The 26,034-nt window shown below is 35.3% G+C and overlaps 1 protein-coding gene across 1 annotated transcript in view; it reads left to right on the forward strand.

The window, feature by feature from the left end:
- The window catches only part of RYR2 (ryanodine receptor 2), a 294,938-nt gene that overhangs the window by 218,602 nt on the left and 50,302 nt on the right, over window positions 1-26,034 (forward strand). The window contains exons 72-82 of the mRNA XM_054396845.1: window positions 243-413; window positions 1,329-1,388; window positions 5,804-5,938; window positions 10,004-10,116; window positions 11,595-11,691; window positions 14,818-14,921; window positions 15,465-15,516; window positions 15,669-15,722; window positions 17,356-17,379; window positions 23,025-23,081; window positions 24,184-24,283. Coding sequence (XP_054252820.1) covers window positions 243-413; window positions 1,329-1,388; window positions 5,804-5,938; window positions 10,004-10,116; window positions 11,595-11,691; window positions 14,818-14,921; window positions 15,465-15,516; window positions 15,669-15,722; window positions 17,356-17,379; window positions 23,025-23,081; window positions 24,184-24,283 — 967 coding nt within the window. The remainder of the gene's footprint in view (window positions 1-242; window positions 414-1,328; window positions 1,389-5,803; window positions 5,939-10,003; window positions 10,117-11,594; window positions 11,692-14,817; window positions 14,922-15,464; window positions 15,517-15,668; window positions 15,723-17,355; window positions 17,380-23,024; window positions 23,082-24,183; window positions 24,284-26,034) is intronic.

The following is a 26,034-nucleotide window of genomic DNA, read 5'->3' on the forward strand; positions in this document are numbered from 1 at the left end:
TTTGTTTTGGTAAAAATATCTGCTGAAAACCCTGGGCTAAGAATCGATACATAGTCATTTGATAAAAACAGAGGATATTCGAGATAGTTGGTGCAAAATGATACAAAGGCAGTTCCATCAGGTGGGGTTGCAGCTGTATAAGTAGTAAGGATGCTTGTCAAACCAGAGACAAGTATAGAGTTGCTAATATAATTCTTTTATTTAATACTGATTTTTTTTTTCATCTTTGCTTTATGCTGCAGGCAGCAGTTTCTGACCAGGAAAGGAAGAAGATGAAGCGAAAAGGTGACCGGTACTCTATGCAGACATCTCTCATTGTGGCAGCACTGAAGAGATTGCTTCCCATTGGCCTAAACATTTGTGCTCCTGGTGATCAAGAGCTAATTGCATTGGCAAAAAATCGATTCAGTATGGTAGGTGCTCCTTTTGCAAGTCTAAAAATGTAAAATACTTTACTAATGATTTTTTTTTATATTTTCCCCAATGCTCCTTTTTAGAACATAACACAGATAATCAAGATGATACTTCTGCTATATAAAGGTACAATGGGTAACTATGATAAATAGTAATCTACATATTTTTCTGATTTTTCAGGGCATAAAACATTTTAAGTTAACATACTTATTTTCTCAATTATCAGTATATGAATAGAAGTGATATTCTAAAAACAGTTATTTCTCTCTCTTAATTTTTAATGCTAAATTGTGTTTGTTTTAATGAAGTTTGTTTTTAGAAATGCAGGTAAGAACTGAATGTTTCTTAACTTCTATGCCCAACATCATAACTAATTTCTTTTGATCACTCTCATGTGAATCAAGAATTTATGTTTTAAAAGTGATTCTTCTGTGTGTAAGCTCTGTGCCATAATGTGGTTGTAATTTGGAATTGACTGCTTTCTCAAGCTGTGATACCATATGCACCTGAGTGTTACATATGATCTTCAGACAGCTGGACTGAAGGATAAAAGATCTCCAAAAGAAAGAGAAATCAAATCAGAGAAGGGTGTTCACATGACATTGCTTTTGTTTGGTCAAACTTTGAGTAAAGCGTGTATATCTGTATATACTAGTAATTTTAATTCAGGCTTGCATTTAGCATGCTATTCTGGACAAAGATGAATGATAACATCCTGAACTTGTTCCTGCGAGTTTGGATATTGCTAGCCCTAGCCTGATCCAAAAGGAGGTATTGCCACAGAGATTTTCCTCTGTCTTCTACATTGTCAATTATTTATCATCAGAACAAAGCCAGAGTTTGACATTGTTATGAACAACATCTTTTTAAAATTACTTTCTACTTCTAATTTGTAATTTGTAATTTATTGACAGAAAGATACTGAAGATGAAGTAAGAGATACTATACGCAGCAATCTTCATCTCCAGGGCAAGGTAATCTACACACAGTTTTTAAACACGATTTTTTTCCCTGAATTAATTTGTTGTTCTAATGACAACCTGCCTTGATTTTTTGGGATAACTTGTAGTCTGTTTTTCTCTTCTGTCAAGTAGCTTGTTCATGTTGATTGTTAAATGGTAGATTTTTGATGTGTTTATATATGCGTTATATACAGTGTTTTTTATGTACCCTTCAAATTCCTGCCTGTACATACCATCAGTACGAAACTGGAGATGGAAGCAAAGTCTTTGTTATTGAAACTCTACCTTTTATTGTTCGGGATAGAATCTGTAAAATGTTCAAAGTTAACTTTGTATCAATTTGAAGTATTAAGGAAAAGGAAGCTACCACTTTGGGATGGGATGTTCTGTGAAGTGAAAAATCTCTACTTTGCTCAGTTTTGTTCCTGTTTTTCATCCAAGGGAAAAAAGTATTTTGGGAAAAGTGGGTACTTTTGTAAACAACAAATTCCAATTAGTACCAGATTAATAGTCCTAGGGAAAAAAAAAAAATCTCTGAACTGGCCCAAGGTAGTTGAACTGTGCTTTATTAATGCTTCAAGTAATGTCTAAGAAGAAGCCATAATACAGAAGTATAATAAAATCATGTATATTTCTTCTCTGTTGAAGAAAGATGGAATCAGACGTATGGATGGTGCTTTATTTAGGATTGTCCGTTACCTCCAGCTAACTAGCTAGTATTTCTTTTGCTCATTAAATGGTTACAAGAGAGTAAACATGTGAGTTGGAAATCTGGCTTTTTGTTTTTTCCTTTCTTTCTCTTTTCTTTTTTTTTTTTTTCTGAAAGAGTGTTTACAAATCATCCACTGCAATTCAGTGCATGGCAAAAATTGTTTGGATTTTGTTATGGTTTCTTTGTTGTTGCGTTTTTGTTTTGTTTTTTTAAATGGTTTCATAGTGGGGTGATTCTTCCTGGAAAAAAAAATTTCTCCCATTGTATGTTTTCTGTGTATTACTGCAATGTCAAGCAAGATTATGTGAAAATTGTTTTTTTTCTGGGAGCTTACAAGAAGATACCTTATTTTACAAAGCTAACAATTAGCGTTTTCCATAAAATATTAAAAATAAAAGTCCAATAGCTTTAAATTATAGGGATTGCGTGTAGAACATTTTACCACTGAAAAGAAAAGTTTTGATTAAATCCTAAAAAGAGCTTGAAATGCTTATCCTTACATATCAAATATTATATACTGAGAAGAAGAAATCACCCAGGCAAAATACTAGGAAGAAAAGAGAATTTATGAAAATCTTCATGAGCAACAATACTTAAGCAATTTGCATGACATGAACACACAAACCTTAAATATGTTTTGAGCTTCAGTAATGTTTTCTTAATGATGAAGATAGGTATTTCTGTTCTGACATTTTCAGTATGTGTATACTGTCATTTTGCGAACCATGCAGTTATAAGTCTTGTCTGGCATTTCATGCTGTTTCTTAGCATTTGTTCTCATTTTAAATGCTTGTTTCTATTTTGTTTCTGTAGATCACATTCTGCATAATACTAAGACATTTGTCTGTTGATGCTTTGTTGCCTTGGAGTAATGATACTTTTTTAATACCTTGAACTGTGCTTTCTCCTCAGAAACTTCCTTTGTCTCAATTAAAAGTTTGCTATAGTTCAGCAACTTATCACCTCCTCTGGTTATAACACATGAGAATAAAAGTACTTTTAAATTTCTTATACTGATGAAATTTCACTGTGCCTTGATAACTAAGAAGGAAGAAATTTTAGCTTATCCAAAACGCACACCGATGAATTTTTCAGCTTGTAAACTTTTCAGCATTGAGTTTGTGTTTTCCTAACTCTTCCTACTTAGCTAAAAAAGCTAAATAGCTAAGTATCTATCTATATTTTATAGCTATCTACATAGTGCTTTACTAGATTAGAAAAGCTCTGGTTTTGACCTGTATGTGAAAAGTAATCAACTCGGCTATGGACAAAATAACGCATTTCCAAGACTTCATGACCTACATTTATTATTGTATTTATTACTTATATTATGATATTATCTTTTGCTAAGTAGTTTATTCTCAGTGACTTGAAATATGTATATATTCACATATATTTTTTATATATATTCATATATTTTTAATTAACCATTATATACTATGGAAGCATATGACTTTATTTGAAAGCGTGTGAAGTTAAAATTGGTAGCTATTTATAAAGCACAATTTAAATTATTCCATCATTCTATGATATGATCAGTATTCAGTCACTATCAGAGAATCATTATTGTGACTGAATCAAGTACAGGTCAAATACAGTCAAGCATGATGTTAAGAAAAATTATGCCATTGTGCTACATGTGAACACTGCCCTTCTGTTGTCTGATTGAGTTAGGCTTAAAATTAATAGAGGGCAAACAGTCTTATAAATTTACATTATTATTTAATGTTATGAATTAATATGTCAGCTATAATGGTTCTGCAGCACAGAAGGTTCCACCCCAACACAAGGGGGAAATTCTTTACTGTAAGGGTCACAGACCACTGGAACAGGCTCCCCAGAGAGGTTGTGGAGTCTCCTTCTCTGGAGATTTTCAAGGCCCAACTGGATGTGTTCCTCTGTGACCTGAGCTAGATTGTAGGGTCCTGCTCTGGCAAGGGGGTTGGACTCGATGATCTCTTTGGGTCCCTTACAACCCCTGACATCCTGTGATCCTGTGACAAATATCACTTTTAGGAAAGGCTGTTTTTTTTCCTCCAACCACGGTAATATTCTTTTCACAGACGCCATGTTCTGTCATTTTTGTTAGAGCTAAAATGTAATTTGATTAATCTTATTGGGTTTTCTTTTGGAAAATGACACTGTGTGAGAATCATCCTTTTTAAGAGAATCATCCTTCTTAATCTTTAGCTCCTAATGTTGTGGCATCTATTTCATGCATTTGTGTACCTTTGTCTACGTTTGTCTTCACCCTGTTTCTGTCTTAGCTTTCCTTGCAAGCCTGCGTGCTGTTACTCAATACTGAGCCCTTTATTTCAGGAAACTGATGATGAAACTTCTGTTCATTTTGACATGAATGAAGATCAAGTCACCAAAATCTTCTTCCAGCCATGCTAATTCACACCTTGAAATGTCAACTACTCATAACCTTAGAAAACTGTCCATATAAAAAAGCTGTACCTTGATAGAATGTGAGGAATCCTCATATCAAAAGACATCTCCACCTGTGATTAAAAAGTGTTTTGGTGACTATGATCCAGTCAAATGCTCACACAAAGACTCTGGATGTGACAGTTGTTAAGAAATGGAAAAGCTATAAGGTGGAAGAAATGCCTGCCAGTTCTGGTTTTCTAGGTTGTAATAAGCTATTATTGAGCGACTGTGTAAGTTTATAATTATTTTTGGAACCTCAGTAAACTTACTGTAAAACTTCAGTGAAACTCACGTGTATCGTAAGATGTTTTGTGGAGGTGAATTAGCATTTTTGTCTCATCTTAGGGACAAACTGAAATTGGATCCAGAATGATGTTTTAGAAAAGTAAGCGTTGAGTTTAAGTCCTATTGGAATCCGTAGGTTTTTTGCTCCTAAATGATATAGGTATCCAGGCCAGTGTAACTTAAGCCTAAATTGCACAATCAGAAATGTTCACTGGCCACATCTCTTGGTAAAATGCATTGCGTTTGTCTTCAGTGTCATTGGCCCAAAAGTGTCTTACATAAGTGCTGCTTAGCAGAAGTACTGGGGAAACAAAATGAACCATAAAAGAGATTCCTAATGGTAAAACAGGGAATCACAGATAACTGAAATGGAAAAAAAAGGAATATTTTTCTAAACACAAAATAAGTAAATATAAAAATAAATTTAAAAAATCCCAGAACATTTTTCTTAATGCAGTTCTTAAATCAGTTTTTCATAAGTAAACTTTCTTTTTTAGCTAGGAATCAGTAAAATCAGGATTTTTTTTTTTTAAATAAAAAAAAAATGGACATAAATAAGACTAATATCACTAATTTCCTTGACTGAAAACTAAGTAATCTGAACCAGTAGAGCAACTATTTTGTTGTTATTTTGGCTTCATAAGTAGAAAGTCAGTGTACAAAGTTATGTCTGTCTACCTCATATTCATTACTTTTCCTCAAATAATTTATTCATTGCTGGTGCCAGTGCTGTTTCTTGGCCCATAATCATTTGCTCTTTGTATGATTATTAGACTTCCAGTCCTCTTTGGAAGCTCTCAAGAAACATTGCACAAATCAGTCTTTAGTTTTGTTCTCCCTGTCAGCATAGTGGACACTGATTGGTTAGCCATGTAAAGGTGTGGGTTAGACATATACAGTGCTTCTGTTGTCCTTTAAAGCAGTTTCTGTACTAATTAATGTTTGATCTTATGTTTGAAACACTTTGCGGTGGTGATGTGAAATCTTTCTCCTGCAGCTTGAAGATCCCGCCATTAGGTGGCAGATGGCACTTTACAAAGATTTGCCTAATAGGACCGAAGATTCCTCAGATCCAGAGAAGACGGTGGAAAGGGTCCTTGATATAGCAAATGTACTGTTCCACCTAGAACAGGTTAGACATGTTTTCTCAGTCCTGTTGCTTCTAAATCTAAACAGTATTCATCCTTTCCTTTATACTTTCACCTCCTGCATTTAATGTTTAGGTTTTTTTTTCTTTCTTTTGATGGCTACTGTTTATGTGCTTTGCCTTATGTTTTGTAATCCAGTATCATGGTGATATCAAACACAGAGTGTTTGCAGCAGCTCCAACAATCATTTATTTGTAAAAGGACTAAGAAATATATGCCTATGTTTTAGCTTCCTTTTTGTACATTTTCACTAAAAGGAAGTAATCATTAAGTTGTCTATGGACCATGAAATGTGATTCAAAACCAACTGAATTATTGAAAATATACCTTTTTCCATTTTTTTTCTCAGATGAGATTCTTGAATTATTAAATTAGCAAGAAACTTTAAGGTGCCTCTATAAATATCTTGTTAGGTACTGCATATTATCGCTGTATGGAGTGGGACAATCAGGTGATTTGATACACAACTTCTCAAATGATGGCAGGAATTTATTATGTGCTAATTTAAAAAAAAAAAGTAAGAATGTCCACTTGACAAAATCTTTATGGATGTTTTTGTGAACATGGGTAATAATATATACATTTAGAAAATGAAACTGGCATTGAAGTTCAGAAAATTCTTGAAACTGTAAGTTTTAGGAAAACTACTCTTGGTGGTCGAACAAATTGCTTGTACAGATGAACAAAATATGTATATAGACACATTCATGCTGGTGAATGCAAACCAAAGTTAACTTGACCGTCTCAAATATTACTTGATACATTCAATAAACAGTAGAAGCAGGGTAGAGTAATGGTTTTTCTGAGAACGTTCTTGCACAATGTTTAACTTGTTTCAGAATCTGGCATGAAGCTCTATTGTTTTATTTTCATAAATATATGAGCTTCCCATGTGATCTGGACTACAGTTACTTACTTTAAAAAAATCTAGTAAATTATTTTGTGTCCTTCTTCCCAGTGGCACTGATAGAATTTTGTCTTTTGTCTTTCTCATTAAACTTGTCCCCAGAAATAGGTCAACCAAGAATAAATGTTGGAAGTTAGATGCTTTGTTGTTTGTTTGTTTTTTTCTCTCCTTGACAGAAGAATCTATTACTTATTTTTAATTCCTTAAATTTTTACATTAAAAATCCTCTATGTTGGTACATTTTTCAAGTCAAAAACTACTTGCTAAATTTAGTTTTGTCATTTTACCAAGTTGTTATCTATTTTGCACTTTAGAGTTGTTGTGTGTTTTCTAGGTTTCCATTTAAAAAAATTACTGAAGAAGCAGCACATTAACTTGAAGGATATTTCTAGCTGCAGAGATGAATGTTGCTGGTTACACCATAAACTACCTGCATGTAAAATTTGCTCTGTTTTTTTTTTTTTTTCCTTTTCAAATACCATTTGAGAATTCAAGGTGCTCCTGCTGTCTCATTAGATTATTTGGTTTCATTCGGAGGCTAGACACAGGTTTTCAGACCCAGTGTCAGGGAGTATCAGATTGCTGGTTCAGTCCATTAGGAATCTGAGAGATATGTGAAAGTCCTTGTATACACACTGCAGCTGCTGAAAGTGACTTTCAGACGTCTTGAAATGCATAAAGTGTGGTGATACTTGTGTCCCAACTGTTCCATCACACAACTCTCCACATAATTTGCCAACCCTAACATGGAATTCCTTCAATTTTAGCAGCCTTACACGGTTTGGTAGAAGAGGATGAAGAGGAGTCTCTACATTTTACATGTTATTGAATATGCATGGAGCACACAAAAAATGATAGAATGTGGGAGTAAATCCTTGGCAGTCATGTTTAGCCTATTAGAGAGAAAGAGACAGGAGAAGGATATAGGCTTGTTATAAGGAAAAAAAGTAATTTTAGAAAAAAATTGAAAATATAGGGGACAAAAGATTTTGTCTTTTGCTCTGGTTTTATCAAAGTTAACTGAACTGAAAAGCAATTGAGTAGCATATGCAGAGTTGTGCAATTCAGCATTCGTCTCTTGTTTTTTATTTCAGACAGCATATACAGTCTCTTGATTTCTGACATTTTAGCTGTACCATCATGTATGTAACTTGGTTAATCTTGTTTAGATTGGAGACGTTGTTCAAGGCAGTGAAACTCTAGGTGTGATCCTGTGTTTTCCATATTCTGTCATACGATCAATCTCACAGCATATAGAATCAGCAGTAGTACAGAACAGGATGGATTCCTGTTGCAATGCCAGATCAACATTTCAGATCACTCCTTCAGATTAGACCTAAACAATGGCTTACAGTGATATAAATGCTGGCTGCTTTTATTCTGCATACTTTGCTTTTTTACTTCTATAAGCAAGTGCTCAGGTACTTCTGTTACTGAAATGGGTAATTCAGTGTCTTGAATGTGTGAGCCCTGAATTTGGTTTTCTCATGGTCTTGAAGAATTCTTTGCTCTCTGTATACAAATACTCTGGTTTCAATATGTATATATTCTGAATGCTTTCCTTATTGCTCTGGTAAGGATAATTTAATTCTTTGTATTTTCTCACCGTGCACAGCCAACTTACCTTTTTTTTTTATTATTTTCAGAGATCTGCTTGTGTAGGCCGAGGCTATTTCTTTTGGGAAAGTATAGAGGGTTTTATAGTTGTTTGTGAAGATATTACTAATTGCCTAACTTTAACCTTTGGGTTTGCCTGACTTCTAAATTACTGGTGATGACTTCCTTTTGTGACTGTAAATATGTTTGCAGTGAACACTTTTCTGTCTTTGTCTTAACGTATATTTTTTATTTGTATTTTAACTTTTGGAAAGAACTAATTTGAGAATGTCACCAATTAATTGTACAAGTGCATTTATCTATTTCACCGAATGCTTGGCAGTATTTTAGGCTATTTAATTAAATGTTTATTGCTTAACTACGAATAATGTTTTGTATTTCACTAAACTAGAAAAGTCCATTGGATAACTATGTTTTAATTGGTTTTTGAGTCTAAATAAACATCTTTATCACTATATATTTTATATAAAACGCTTTAGATTACTACAAGGGAGAATCACCAAATCTTTCTGGGTTGAGATACTAACTTCCATTGACTCCCTTGATGATGCTGTGAGTCAGGAGAGCTGTTATTCCGTAAGCTCAGTTGTCTAAAAAAAAAAAAAAAGTAAATAAAACCCCCACAAATAAACAAACCCCCATAAAAGGCATCTTCCCATTAACTCTTACGTGAAGTTTGTAGGTTAAATCAAATGATAAAATCTTTATGAAGTAATTGTGAAGTAAATCACAAAAATTGAAGTAAATCACAAAAATAGGCTGTGGGAAAGAAGTGATCATAGTTCCCAGTTATCTGGTCTTTTGAATGCAGTTACTTTTCTGGACCACACTAGTAATATTTTTGTTCTGATGAAAACAAGGATGGAAGGTGGAACAAAAGAAACTGAAATAGCAAAAGATGATGATGGAGCACACCCAATTTCATCTCATGCTGCTGTAGAGCCAGGATGCAGAAAGAATATATCTGGAAATACAGATGTGATATAATGAAATGTACCTGAAATGTTTTGGAATATGTTGTGTTCATTCTAACTATGCAGATTTATGGAAGGGATTCAGTCCTAAGTCTGTGCCTGTCTCATCTTTGAAGTTAATTCCTTTCTGTTGTAGCTGGCCATGACAGTTTATAAAAGATTAATTGTTGTTAGGACAGTTCCTTTAAAAGCATTGTCTGAGACAATGTGAAAGTGTACAATTTACCTGTACATATGTAAACAGTTATGTGTAAAAGATAGACTGAAGATTCTTTGTACCAAAAAGTAAGCTTTCCTGAGAGGTGGCCTCAATGATAGTATTCTATCTAAAAGACAGAAGTAGGATAAATTAAAAAAGGTACATATCTATATCAGAGAAGGATGCTTTTATTTTCTAAATTCCAGTTCTACAATTTGTCTGATCCTATCTATATTTTTTTAATCTTTCTACTTGGTTTATCTATTATTTCACATTTTTATTTTTATTACTATTCCCAGACACTAGGCACATAGCCACACTGTTTATTTTTCCATATGTATTTATGTAACAGGTTGAGCACCCTCAGCGATCCAAAAAAGCAGTGTGGCATAAGCTGCTGTCTAAACAGAGGAAAAGAGCAGTAGTTGCTTGCTTTAGAATGGCACCATTGTATAACCTGCCAAGGTAAGAGCTGCATTTATTCTCTCTCTCACAAACTGAGGTATGTTAATACTTGCTATTTGGTGAGATCAAAAAGAAGAAAAATATATGAACCAGTAACTGATAAATTATATGGTGGTGTACTTTGCATATTTCTTCCTTTTAAGTGATTTAATTTCTTCTGGTACATCTTCTGGAAAGAATAACAAAAAGTGTAATTTTAAATTTCTGGTTCTCTACTTCCATTATTCCATCTGTTTCCCCAGTATGTTTTCTTTTCTGAAAAGCAGACCCCTTTCATAGGAGATTAAGTGCAAAACCAGACATACTGGTGTCGCTGTAGTGTATTACCTCAGGAGATAAATTTCCTCCTAAGCCTTGATATAGCTCTGAAAATACGAATTTGCTGTCATTACTATATGCTAAAATTTCTGTATGGAGGAAATAAATTGATACTATTTGTCTGAAAATCTATCTATTTCTTGTGCACTTTTGGAAAGAGCATCCAGCTGAACAAGAAATATGCACATACTCTAGGCATTTCACACATCTGCTGTGGCTCCTTTTCCTCCTCTTGTTCAGTAAAGAATGGGATCTATAGTCAAGCAAGTTTCAGAATCCTGAGATTCCGGAAGGAATAACATTCAGAGAAAATAAAGATGTGCTTTTTCATGCAATCACTAAAAATAATTTCCAGAACACTTGTATCTGATCTTTTCAACATAAGAATATTCTCAATTTTTCCCTAAGGTATGCATATTATTACTGTTGCCATAGTTAATAGGATGAATATTAAAGCCAGACCCATGAAGCACAAGGGCATGAGAATCATGCTAGCTTCAAATGAGAGTGCTGGGAGAGTTGAAAACAGAACAAAGATACCTTCAACTATAGCTATTCTTACTTTAACAAGTAGGTCACCTGCACATAACTAGTATGTATCTCAGTATATGATTGATAAAATTTTTCATGAAGAATTGGTTTTCATGCAGCCTGTTTTGCACTGAATCCTCAAGAAAACAGCAAACCCCAGTAATCATCATTGGCTTACCCTGTTTCCTCTAGTCTCATCATCTATTGAATTCGTGAACTTTGGTAAAAATGGGTTATTATTTTAGATCTGCCACTCTAATCCTGAATGTTAAGAAAAATGTAATTATTTGAGCACAATTCCAAGAGACCTAATATTTACCTGATATCCTAATATTTAAACTAAATAACATGAAAATACTATATTAAATATAAAACTCACTAATAAGACAAAGTAATTGAAAGTAATTTTGTTTCTTACATGTGTTTAAGTTTCTTTAAAGTAATATTTATTTTCTATTCCTAAAATTATTATTACATTTTAATACTGGTTTTACAAGTTAATGGGACACACAGTTTTGAACTTAATATTTTAATCTAAACTGGGCAATTCTGCAGGCTAAATTAAATTTTTATACACCAAATCTTGTGTTTAGAAGTTTACAATATTTGTTTTAAATGTCCCTATTTAGGCACCGAGCCGTAAATCTCTTTCTTCAAGGCTATGATAAATCTTGGATTGAGACAGAAGAACACTATTTTGAAGACAAACTGATAGAAGACTTAGCAGTACGTCTGGGTGCAAAGGGTCATGGGAACCTATTATGGATTAACATTCAACTCGTATAATAATAATTATCTGTGTACATAAGGTACCTAGGCTATCATCTAAGCTATATCTCCCTGAAGGAGGGAGCATTAATCAAATCACTCTGAAATATGTTAAAAATTACAAGTGATGGAGATTCCAGAATCTCATCAGGCAAGTCTGCTTCAGGACTTCAGTAACATTTTATAAAGCTTTTTAAACTTTTGTCTAAATTATGTGTCAGCTGCTCTCATTCCACTATCTCTTATGTTCTGCTCTTTGGAGAAGAACAGTCGATTTCCTTTTTTTCTTTGCAGTTAACCTTTATGTATGTAAAGATTTAATAACCCACATTAAAGCCATTCAAGTCAGAGGTGTAGAATATGAACCTAGAGGAATTCTAGTCCTAGATTAATCAGTCCCTCAGAAGCAGAGGGAGAGGTGAGAATTGTTCCAAACAGTAAAGGATTAGAACCATGTCTTTAGCCTGGTAAATCCCTGGGGTGATTTTCAGTAAAGTCTTTTGTCTTCGTCTCTTACAATTGTCCCAGAAAGGTATTCTTTTGAGGCTTGAGCAAGAACTAGTATTAGGAAATTATGCAGTCCCTGGGAGGTCCAAAAGAACACAGTCTGAGATCAGTCTTTTTATTGTGAGGAGATCCTGCTCTCTGCAGTAGAGAGGAAGCTAACTGGAAAGTTGCAATTAGAAAAAATACTTGCTTTTACTCTTCAAAGCTTGTGCTTAAAACTGGCTGCTGAAATTGGGAACAAATTTGAAAATAAATGTCAAAATAGTGAAAGAAAGGCCAGCAACAATGAGCTTAACTTCTGCCCTTTTGTGTCATCAGTTTTGATAACATTCTGGTTGATAACATTACCAAGTATAGAGTGCTACCATTTCATTGAGGAGAAGAGCCAGTATCCTAAATAACATTGAAATAAAGAGCAATGGTGAGATAAAACTGGAGTTATAATTTCTAATATTCAGATCTCATTATTGAGATTGAAAATATTATCACATACTGCAAAATGTGAAATGAACCTTCTTTGTCATACACACTAGCATGTGAAACAATAATTGCAGATATATATCAACTAAATTAATTTCGTAGCTGTAAGCCATCATGTTGAGTACAGGTGGGTGGAGAAAGAGGTCTTCATAGGCACTTACGAAGTGTGGTGCACATAGAGATCTATGAGCATTCTCACAGGAATCTAACTGATACTAGGAAACACATTTTTTTTTCGTAATAGACAAAAAAAGCAAATTTCTCTATATCTGCCACATGACCAACTCTTCCTTATGTTAACAGGTAACAGCTGACATAATTTCTTACTTGTGCAGTCATATCAATGCATGAAATTCTTTTTATCTGCATTTTAGGGTTTACTGCTGGGTGAAAACAAGGAGTAAGAATGGGCATAATTTGTGCAACCAATTTTCTTTTGAGCTACCAGCTGCTTTGTACAAAAATATATCTGGAAAAAACAATTTTGTTCATAGCTTAATACACAAACTTATTTTCTGAGATGTCTTTTGGCTTAGGACAAGAAGTTAGAGTACAGATTTCATACAGATTCTTCTAAAAACAGTTTTGATGTTATCCAGAGGGACCTGGACAAGCTAGAGAGGTGGGCCCAGGTGAATCTCATAAGGTTCAACAACAGAAACTGCAAGGTTCTGCACCTGGGGCAGAACAATCCTCACTATCAATACAGACTGAGGGGTGAGGTGATAGAAAGCAGCCCTGTGGAAAAGGACTTGGGGTGCTGATGTGTGAGAAGCTGGACATGAGCAGGCAGTGTGTGCTTGCAGCCCAGAAGGCAAATCACATCCTGGGCTGCATCAAAAGAAGCATGGCCAGCAGAGCCAGAGAGGTAACTCTGCCACTTTGCTCTGGCGAGACCTCACGTGGAGTATTGTGTCCAGGTCTGGAGCCCTCAATATGGCAAGGACAGAGAACTGATGGAGTGGGTCCAGAGAAGGACCACAAAAATGATCAGGGGTTTGGAGCACCTCTGCTATGAGGACAGGCTGAGGGAGCTGGGGTTGTTCTGCCTGGAGAAGAGGAGGTTCTGGAGAGACCTAATAGCAGCCTTCCAGTACCTGAAGGGGGACTATAAGGAGGATGGCAAGAGACTGTTTATAAAGGCCTGCAGTGACAGGACAAGGGGCAATGGCTTCAAAATAGAGAGAGAGCAGATTTAGATTGGATGTCTGGAACAGATTATTTACCATGAGGGTAGTGGAACACTGGAACAGGTTGCCTAGGGAGGTAGTTGGGGCCCCATCCCTGGAGATATTCAAAGTAAGGCTTGACAGGGCCCTGGGCAACCTGATCTAGTTGAGGATGCCCTTGCTTACAGGGGCTTACAGTCCTAGTTGGACTAGATGACCTTTGAAGGCCCTTCAACCCAAAGCATTCCATGTTTCTATGATTCTATTTTTAGGATTACATTTTTCTTTTAGAGTGAACTAGCTAGAGCTATCTAAACATGAAAGCAAATTAACCACATGGAAAAAATCTGTATATATAGTGTCTTTAAATATATGATTATAATTTGTGATCTTCTAAAATTCGGCATTCTGCCGGCATTACTTTTGTTGTTAGGTAGAGCCTCTTTTATCTAAAACTATTGGTGAGCTTCAAGTTTGGATTTCTTCTCCGTCAAAGCCTCTCAGAGATCTTCAGTGAACATCATAACCTGGCATAAATCTTGGAACAGAGGATTCTAATTTTCAGCTGATGAATCTTGTTAACATGTAGAGAAAGAGACAGTGTAATAAGATACGATGCATCTGGTCATCACTTTTTCCAGTTAACAGCAGTAAAAGATTGAAGGTGTTTTCAGAATTTAGGGAAGTGGTTTAATTTATATGAGGAGAGGAAATCCAAAGCCTTGCAAATGGTATCATCTTTGTAAGTCTTCATGGTCATAAACATGATCAGGATTCAGGCTTTTCATACTTTGCTTGGAACTTGTTTTCTCTTGGTTATCCAAATCAAAATTACATAAGAGTATTTAATGTTTAATAAATTGCACAAAGTAAAACAGTTTTCACTATTGATAATGGATTATACTTTTAAATTTATTTTTTCCAAAAGAAACCTGGGGAAGAACCACCAGAAGAAGATGAAAGCCTTAAGAGAGTTGATCCTTTACATCAACTTATTCTTCTATTCAGTCGCACAGCCTTGACTGAAAAATGGTAGGGATGGTGTGAGAGACTGCAGTGTGTATGCAGAGTTTCAGATTACTCCTGTATTACTCCATGTATTTAAAGTTGTACATGTCTCTTTTCAAGTAAGATTGCATAGGCTAGGTCAAAATGTGCATATATGTATGTATGGTGAGCCTGAGTTACACTCAGATCTCTCTAACCTGTGGTATGTAGAGAGATTTTAACATGACTGAAAGTCAGGAGGAGTTTTACAGAGGCAAATAGATGTCCCTATACACTTTCTCACAGTTATGGATACAGCATTCTGGACTTCCACACCTCTATCTTCTGTGTTGGAAGGTCTTAATGAATGTCTGAGCTGTGTGTTTGTAGCTGGTTTTACTTTTTAGTTTAAATTAGTTAATTGAGTTCTCATTTTAAAAACAAAACAAAACCTCATGTAATTAATTATCAGCATGAAAAATCTTTAAAAAAAATTAAGGTGCTTGCAAAAATACTTTGGTACTCCAGTTCCACTATAATGGCTCTAATCTTCCCCATTTTCCTTTTCCTCTGTATATTGATAACTAGCAAATTGGAAGAAGATTTCCTGTATATGGCATATGCTGACATTATGGCAAAGGTAAGTTTTTTGCAATCTTTTTGCATCTTTTCTGTTTAAATAAAATTAATGAATAAGATCAAGAGAAATTGTGTGTAAAGTGGAGGAAGGCTTAGCCCTCCTCCCTTCCCTCTCAATTTATCAGTAAATGTTTTCTTTCTACATAATACCAGAGCTGCCATGATGAAGAAGATGATGATGGTGAAGAAGAAGTGAAGAGTTTTGAAGTAAGCTTATATTTCTGTTTTGTTTTTCTTGTCATGTCAGACATTACTTCATAGCTTCCAACTGACATTTATGTTTCTTGGTTCACGGCTTACTGCAGCTTATTATGCCAGTAAACTGCATGTCAGAAGCTGGATTGGCAGATATGAGTCACCAGATTCGTAACAGTGAAACAAAAACATATGTAGTATCACATAATATATAATTATAGAGAGAGTAATTTAACTTATGTATTTATCTAATTGACTTTTTTAGCTGTTGAAGAGAAATACTACAGACAGAACCTATTCTGGAAGTCTGGTAACAGGCTGTGTCTTGTCTAGTGCCACATCCTACCTTTAGTTCTGGTGGTTAACATACTCAAATAATACTGGTTTTGGCATTAGTCATTTAGATTCAGTATCAGTAATTTATACAGTATTTTTATGTTCACATATATATATATTAGTGCTTCATAGTAAAAGGTTAGTTTTATTCATCAGTACTGTAAAACTTTTTCTTATATTGAGAATAAGAAACCTGTAATTATTGGTGTTTAGTTTTTAATGACCATCTCTGTACAAGGAAACACACGATCTGATTACTAGCCTTAAGAGATGAGTCCTTGTCACATGTTTGCTCTGAGATCTGTCTCTCTTTTCCATTAATAAAATGGATTTTACAAATTTGTCTGTTCTGAGGGGCACTGAGAGAATTAGTTTGTTTATACTTTTAATATTTTACTATATTTTAGCCTATTATAATTCTGACATTAAAAGTTTTCTTATATCTTTCAATTCAGTTAATACTTACATTTAATATCTCAACTAAAACACAGAAACATGAAATGCATACATTTCTTATCTCTTTAAAATATTTCTAAACATACCAATTGATTTGATACCAAACTACCTCTACTGTTTTGATTTTTGAGGAGTGGTTTGGGGAATGTTTACATTTACTCTCATTGTTTTGTATGCATCAGATATTCTCTATGTTTTCTACATGATGCTGCATGAGATAGAGAACTATTCAAGTATCTATTCACTATATGTCTGTATACAAAAATTAGAAAGAATACAATACCAAATTATTTTCAGTCACGCAGTTCTGCTACAGTTGACTTACAAATAATTACTCAATATATAAGGTTGCTGTTTCTTGCTAAATATCTAAGTATTAATCCAAATTTCAGTGTTTTTTGTTTTGTTTTGTTGTGGGGTTTTTCATGAAATGCAATGTATGATGTATCATTGACTAAACAAAGAACATTTATTTCTATGAGTTTTTTTTAATTAGCTCACATATGATTGTTAGATATCAAAAATCTGTTGCTTATAAGTGTAAAAAATTATAAATAGGAAGTCACTAAAGTGAATGAACAAATTTATCAGTAAGACATCTATTAGTGTGCTCTTTCTCTAAATTATAACAGGTTCTTTGTTCAGCATTCAACTTTATCTTTTGAGAGAAGATCCTATTTATTTGTTTGTCGCTATTGTTTTTTCTGCAACTATGAAACTTATGTTCAAATAATATATTAATCTATTCAAAAGACAATTTTGTATTTGTATTTGGTCAGTCACCTGAAGAAAAAAAAATCTGGACTTCTTTTTCTTATTACTATTTCGCTTCTTGTCCTTGCCCTTCCTTAAGGTGACAGGATCACAACGCAGCAAGGTAAAACAAAAAAAAAATTATGTGTGTATTTGTCTGGGTCTAATGATGTGATTTTTTTTTTTTTAGGCCCAACATCTTGGATAAGTTCAGCTTAATGATCTTGAGAATGTTTTTAACATTTCAGTTCCAGCATGACATTTCTACCAAACCCTTCTTGTGCACAAACTCTTTAAAGACTACAAGAATTATTTATGCAAACTATGCCATATAGGATCACCTTGCTATTTTGGGGAAAACAGAGTATCAATTTGGTTTTTCATACTGTTTTTCTGTTCCTGCCTTTTGTGCATCAGTTATCTTCTTTCTGGTTATAATTTAATTTGAATGCTTAAAATCATTTATTTGGCTCTTAAGGAAAAGCAGTTGGACTTTTCTTCTGTATCTTGCCAGAGATGCATTTCTGATACAGTAGCGTTCTATTTCCAATGTCACAGAGAGAGCATCCATTATATTTATCTGTCATTCAGATCCTTTGGAACAAACTGAGTCCTTAGCCTTCATTGTGATAATGTTTGATAGAAACTACATAGGTAGTCCATACCTGACATGGTTCCTAGTGGTTCCATGTTTTCTCTAAAAATGCAGGGGCAATAGCTCTGAAATTTCACAATGGTACTTTTTTTGGACTCAATTTCTTACACAGTCATCCATGTCTCCTCATGAAAGTCTCACCATTTGTTTCTAAAAGGTGGCCTATGGCTTAAGCACCAGCCTACTTTATATAAGTAGAAGTCTCAGTTCCTATTGTTGACTCAGTCTGCTTGTTAATAGTGATGCAAGGTTGATATTCTGAGAGGAGGTATGGTGTGTGTGGTAGCTAATTTTTTATTCTGAGATGTTTAAATGTAGTTATTTGTGCTGTAGGTGATGGCAGCTAGACTAAGTAGAGGTGACTTGCTTGGGATCAGGAGTGCACAAATTTAGCTCATGGTCAGACTGCAGTCAATAATGTCAAAGTTCATTGCCTGTGGCAATATGGAGAACTATTATAACCTTATCCATTAAAAAGAGCATTTTGGTGTTTCATTTGCTAGTGCTTCCATTAATATTCAATCCATGAAAGAAATCAATTCCTATACAGCTGTGGAAATAGAAGATGTATTCTGGAATCAACTTCACTTTTACTCTAAAACTTTGAACAGATTGGTACCACCTTCATATGATAATGAAAACATTATCCTGGAAAGTGAATGCTCTCATACAAACACACAAAAAGTTATTTTAAAGGTATTGTAATTGCCACAAACACTACGTACATATTACAAAACCCCAAAAGAAGTATATAAGCTATATAATATCTTCTTTGTTATTTCCATTAATTCAGCTATTCAAATGCTACATGTCTATCACTGTCTTCCTGGTTACCATACACTACATACTGTATACTCCATGGAAAATTTTGTGTCTTGCTGGAAGAAAACACAACAATAAATAATGTTTGTTTCCTTCATACATTACAAGAAACAGTTGTAAGGATATGAGACTACGTATATAAGCTTTGTATGTTTGTGCATTTGTGTGTTTCTGTCTGTCAGTCTTCCAGTTCAATGTTGAAGACCCTTTTATTCCATTCTCTGTGCGTATGTGAAAAGAATGGCTGTTGAATTTGTATGGGAATAAAACTCATATCACTCCTCTAGACTTTAAAAAAGTATGATCTTCGAAGTTCTGAATCTTTTCACAGAGCTTTGGGCAAGCTTAGAATGTGATAAAAACAACAAATGTATGTTATTGACAATTTTCTTGGCCGTATCTGGTGCAGCATAGTCTCATTTTTGTACAGGTATGCTGTATTGTGATCACTGTGTGAGCAGTAGGGAGGTCACAGTATAAACCCACAGTGGACTCAATGATCCAAAATGATTATGTGATTCTATGAGTTTTAGTGGTGATACTTAGACACACAGATACTTGGTACTTTCAGAAGTATTTGCTTGTCATGGAAGCAATATCAAATGATAGAAGGCTTATAGATGCCTGACATGAAAATATGTCAGTATTCATAAACTAAGGAGGAGTCCATAGAAGAAGAAATCACAGCAGGTGGCAGAGAAATGGCTTCAGAATGGTCATTTGTTTATTATGAAATTCTCTTCTGAGATTAACAGTATTTTAATATTTTATGTCCTAGCAGTTTAGTAGTCTCTAAATTTCCTCTTTACCTTATTGTTATATTTTCCCTTTTGTACTTTTAAGAATTCCTTTTGTTGTATGATAATCTGGATAGTGACAGGTTTCAATATAGAAAGGATACCTCAGTATAGTGAGGTACAATAACTGATATAAAAACAGCTAGTTAAAAATTAGTTTCCAGCTAGAAAAAGTATTTCGGAGTTGAAACTTTCAGCAGAAGCAGAAAATATGAGTGTGAAATTGCAGGGATTGAAATATTTCTTTAAGTAATATGGAAAACATAATTGATAAGATAAATTCTTTTAACACTTAAAATTCTATATATTTAATATTCAGGAATTATAATGCTTTATATTTTAGTTTTGTTTACACTCTTTTTAGAGCTGATAAAGTCCAAAATGAATCATTTTGGAAAAATTCTGTATTAGATATGCAGCATAAACAAGTTTGTAATGAGTTTAAAGGCTTAATATATATAAAGACATATATAATAAAAGATTCTGGTGGAGTACTTGATGTTATATTTTAATACATAGCTTGTAGTCATGCATGCCTGAGACTGAAATTAACAGATGTTTTGCTAGTGTAAGAACTGTCTAATAGGAATTATTCTCTGGACTAAAGAGAGGTCTTGAAAAGTTAAAACATGATGACAATTCAAAGCAGAAGCAGTCATCTTAGAATACTTGAGTTAAAAGTAGTTTCTCCCCTTTGCATCTTTTTGTTTATTCTGTTTACTCTTCAACTATTTCATAATTTAATGTTAAAAAAAATAAGGAAAGCAATGCTCTCTAGCAGTAGGATCATACACCTGCTCTTCATGGGTACAAGCTTAGTGGTAGGTACAAACCTCTCCATATGATTTAGCACAAAGGGAGAGTCCAAGAATCATTGGAATCATTCTGTATACATTTTATGAAAAAATAATTTCAGTGGTGCACTTGTCAGTTAAAGCTTCAATTTAGTTTTTACAAGTTTGTTGCCTACAAATTCAAGCCAAAACTTGTGGGTTGGCTCAGTGTGTGGTTTTTGGCATATAGTTGAACTCAGGACTTGTGCAAACAAGAAAAAAAGAAAGGTGCTAGTAGTAGAGGATTCCCTTCTCAGGGCCACTGAGGGCCCGATTTGCAGGCCAGACCCATCCCATAGGGAGCTCTGCTGTCTGCCTGGGCCATGGGTTAGGGACGTTTCTAAGAGACTCCCCAGTCTGGTGCAGCCATCAGACTATTACCCACTGCTGATTATGCAGATTGGGAGTGAAGAGACAATGGATGGGAGTACAAAAGCAATTAAAAAAGACTTCAGGGCTTTAGGGAGATTACTTGAGGGCTCAGGAGCACAAGCGGTGTTCTTCTCAATCCATCTAGTGACAGGAAGTGATACTGAAGGAAAGAGTAAAATCCATGTGATTAACTCATGGCTTAGAGGTTGGTGCCACCAACAGAACTTTGGGGCTTTTTACCACAGGGAAGTTTTCTTGGCACCAGTTCTACTGGTGACAGACGGACTTCATCTGTCCCATCAGGAGTCAAGAATCCTTACACATGAGTTGGCTGGGCTTATTGACAAGGCTTTAAACTAGTTTTAAAGGAGGACGGGAGTGTACTTGGCCTTGCCGCTGAGAACCCTGGGTGTAGTAGCCCAGTATTTGTGGAGCAGATTGTTGGCATCTTAGATAACTAGAAGGTCTACCCCACCTCAAGGCTGAAAACTGTGTACTCAACTCCCTCCCTGAAATGTTTAGACACCATGGGCAATAAACAGGAGGAGCTGGAGGCCATTGTGCTACAGGGGCACTATGATATAGCAGCCATCATGGAAACCTGGTGGGATGACTCCCACAACTGGAGTGCTGCAATTGATGGGTACCAACTTTTCAGAAGGGATAGGCAAGGAAAAAGAGGTGATGGAGTGGCCGTCTGTGTTAGGAAGACATGAAACCATGCAAATTAATGAAGCTGATGATAGGATTGAGTCCTTATGAAGCAGAAGTAAGGCCAGAAAGAGTAATATTGTGGTGGAAATCTGTTATAGACCACCCAACCAGGATGAAGAGGTAGATGGAATTTTTTATAAGCAGTTGAGAGAGGTTTCACAATCTTTTCCCCGTGTTCTCATGGGAGACTTCAACTTCCCACTTCAACTTTCTGCTGGGAATACAATAGAGCAAGGAGACAACAGTCCTGGAGAATCCCGGAGTGTGTGGAGGATAACTTCCTGGTGAGGAAGCCAACCAGGGAAGGTGTCCTTCTGGACCTTCTTCTTGTGAACAGGGAATAACTTGGGGGGGAAGTAAAGGTTGGTGAGCGTCTATTGGGAAACTGCCTTTTGGTTTTATCTTGATTTTTTTTTTGTGTTGTTCCTTTTTTTTTTTTTAATTTTACTTATTTCTTTTAATTCTGATGAATAAATGTTTTCTGTAGTAGGAAGTATTGTTGCTACTGTTTGATGGTTTTGTGAATGACAGAAAATTCTTACCACTGGCTAATTATTGTGCTGTCTTTCTAGACATCAACTGACAAGCACATTGAAGTTCAAAAAACCTCTGTTGGTAGCACATATAACAGTGCTAGCAGTAAAGCTTATCTTAGTGATGTAAATGGAGAATGGCTAGCAGCCAGCAGCTGTATCTGTTCAGCGCTTTGTATGCAGGGGGTGGCTCACTGCCATCACATATATTTATTTACATTTCATGGAGAAACAGCATTGTCAGGCTGAAGAAGGAACCATGACCTTTGGATGTTAATCATCAAAGAATAGTTGATTTAAAAGAAATGTTTATGGTGGGGTTTTTCTTTTGGATTTTTTGTTTTGTTTTTATATTATATTATATTATATTATATTATATTATATTAGCCTGATTTCTGGGGGAAATGTCAGTCTTCTCACTATAAGATGTCTGGAAATGCCTGCTTCTACTAATCTTCTATAATGTCATTGCAAGCAGCATGTATATCTATTCTTTTTGTCTGTAGATTATGCAGATGCCTCCTCACTGTAAGCATTGTCATAAACTTAAGAAAAAACTTTGTGTAATGAAAGTAGTATAGCTGATGTTATGCTTGTGAACAAAAGTGAGTCATAGATCTTGGAAGAAAAATGAAAGATTGTTGGATCTGAAGCTGAAAGTATCTAGAAATAGGAAATAGGTTTTTTTTTTAAAAAACAAAAAACACTGATCAATTGTCAGTAACAACTGAAGCAAATATTTTATTGTAGCTGTATTGAAACTCTGATGTCATCTTTTTCTAGTGGTTTGTGTGTATGTGATGTGTGTGTGTGTCTGTGTGTGTGTTTTGTTTTTGTTGAACTCCCAGGAAGAGGTTTAAACATGAAGGCAAATCTTTCAAACATTAGCATGGCTAAATATGAAGCGAAGCTGCCATATTTTTTTTTTCCTTTTTGTGCCTCCATCTAGATCTATCACATAATTTAAAGACAAAAAAAATACAATTTAACCACAGGAGAGCTAATAGTGTGAAAATATACCCTGATGAATTTTGTTTCCGCAGCACGATATTATCAAAGATTTAAGAAACAAATTTGCCAGCCTCGGCGAGAACTCTCTGGTAACAGCATAAGTGTCTGTGTTGGTTTGCTTTTGAGTTAAAGGTTTCTTTTTCATTCATTTGAACATATTTCTCTTTTTTACCTCTTCTTTTTAATTTATTATTCATACCCTCTATTTAGCAAGCCTTCATTTTTTAAACCTCTTCCATCTTCCAATGTCTTTTTTCTGTAACTTGGATGGAAAGTTTATGGCAGCAAAGCTGTCATTCTGGCTACTTCTGCTGCAGCTGTTCCTGCTTTTAGGTCATACATGTTTTGGGCGTTGTGTTTTGGACATGATACTAACCGATTGTGTCATGTTCCTTTTGAGTAAGCTTTTTACCACACCATCCGATGGACTCACTGTCATAGGGCTCTATGCAACTTCCATTTTGCAACTTATACTGCTTAGTCATCCTCAATTCTCCAGCAAACTTCAATTAACTTGGTGAAAGTTCAAACTCATCTGGAATTAACTGTGCCTTTATGTTTGCTCTTTATGTACTTCGTTATGTTTTCAGTAGTAGTTTAAATTACAAAGAACAAACTTCACCATTGCTCAAGCAACGCCATGCAGTATTGTTTGTTGCCGCTAGAGATGTGAAATATAAAAGCACAGTATATTCTATCAAATATTCTGTTGGTAGGGTGGGTAACATATATTGCAATATAATGATACCTTTTGAAAAAAAAAATCTGAGATGCTTCTGTTACTCTGGAATTCAGCAACAACTTGCAACTCAAGAGCCACATACTGAGCAGTATGAAGTTATGGTCATGCTATAGAAGATTATTAAGAGTATGAACTGTTGCACAAAACCACAGTACAAAAGTGCAAGTTTGATACATGCAGAATATATGTAATGAACACGGGCTTTGAACTAACCTAACGATCTACAATTGAGATAACTCTTTTCAGATAAACTACTAAAAGCATATTAAAGAAAAACACCAACGGGGAGAATGTTACTTGAACACGTTAAATATCTCTTCAGTAGCATTGTATTTATTAAAATCATCCATGATGTTGCCATAGAGCCCATATACTAGGGAATAAACCAACCTTTGGAGAACTGGTAGTAATTGAAGTCCTCATCTTAAATGACTGGAATTTTTATTTAGGAAAAAGAAATGGAAAAGCAAAAACTTCTGTATCAACAAGCCAGACTGCATGACCGAGGTGCTGCTGAGATGGTTCTGCAAACAATCAGTGCTAGTAAAGGTAACGTTTTCTTGTGTAGATTACATATTATACCTTATTTTTAATGTTCCTGTAAATTTTTATAATTAATATGGGGCAAACCCTGCAGATTTTTGGCATTAATGTTTGTTTTCAAAAGGCACCCAAAGTTTCAAAAATTATTAACAGCTAATCTGGAAATTATAATGAATAATTCTAATGAGGTTATTGTTATTATTATTATTAATTTTTCTAGTTATGACTGAGATAAATATAAAAAAGTTCATAGCTTTAGCAATATGAAATGAGAAAAAGGCCCCCAAACTCTGGGATAGGTACTGTTCTGAAGTAAGTGTCAACTTTTTTCTGACCCCCCTCCACCACTCCTCAAATATCTACTTTGTTGATGTACTTGGATAAAACATTTCAGAAGTGTAAATGATGATTTTGTCCCTTAGATACTATCTTACTCTAAGTTTTGATAATGATTTCTTTCTAGTGATGTTTTAAAAATTCCTCTTTACAAATTTCATTTACTGTAACTTTTGGATCACTGCCATTTTCTGAAAAAAAAAAAAACAAACAGGGAAAAATATATAGACTGGCATGCAGAGGAGTCTCATTGTTCAACTTCAAAACTAGCTTAAAATTGTGCACCCAGCCTTCAAACAACTGGATGCTGTAATGAATGTTATATTCATTGATCTCAGTTCTTCCTGTCATATCCTGTTTCTTTTATGTGTTATGTACACATTAAATTATGTCTGTAGGCACTCAGGAAGATACTGTCACACTAGAGATCATGAAAGAAAAACAGGTCTGCTTTACAAGAGAAACAAAAAGGCCTCTCCTGATAAATTGTCGTTTAAGGCAATGTGTGTATAAATTACGCAGAATCACAGAATTGTCAGGATTGGAAGGAACCTCAAGGATCATCTAGTTCCAACCCCTCTGCCATGGGCAGAGACACTTTCCACTAGATCATATTGCCCAAAGCCACATCCAGCCTGGCCTTAGAAACTTCCAGGGATGGGGCTTCCACCTCCTCTTTAGGCAACCAGTTCCAGTGTCTCACCACCCTTATGGTGAAGATCTTCCTAACACCCAATCTAAATCTACCCTCCTCTAGCTTGGATCCCTTTGCCCTAGTTCTATCACTACACAACACCCTAAAAAGTCCCTCCCCAGCTTTCTTGTAGCCCCCTTGAGATACTGGAAGGCCACAATAAGGTCTCCTCAGAGCCTTCTCTTCTCCAGACTTGAACCACCCCAACTCTCTCATCCTGTCCCCATAGGAAAGGAGCTCCAGCCCCCTGATCATCCTCGTGGCCTTTCTCTGGACATGTTCCAGCACATTCAGATCTTGTAATAGGGGCTCCAGAACTGGACACAGTACTCCAGGTGGGGTCTCATGAGGGCGAAGCAGAGGAAGAGAATCACTTCTACTGCCCTGTTGGCCACACTTCTCTTGATGCAGCCCAGGGTGTGATTGGCTTTCTGGGCTGCAAGTATCCACTGGTGGCTCATGTTGAGCTTCTCATCCACCAGCACTCACAAGTCCTTTTCTTCAGGGCTGCTCTTAAGCCAGTCACTGCCCAGCCTAATCATTGCTTGGGATTGCCCCAACCCAGATGCAGGACCCTGCACTTGGTCTCATTGAATGTCATGAGGTTGTCATGGGCCCACCTCTCCAGCCTGTCAAGGTCCCGCTGGATGGCATCCCTTCCGTCCGGCGTGTCATCTGCACCACACAGCTTGGTGTCATTGGCGAACTTGCACTCAATGCCACTGTC

This window comes from Indicator indicator, chromosome 2 (assembly GCF_027791375.1).
Source record: "Indicator indicator isolate 239-I01 chromosome 2, UM_Iind_1.1, whole genome shotgun sequence".
In the NCBI taxonomy this organism is placed as follows: domain Eukaryota; kingdom Metazoa; phylum Chordata; class Aves; order Piciformes; family Indicatoridae; genus Indicator; species Indicator indicator.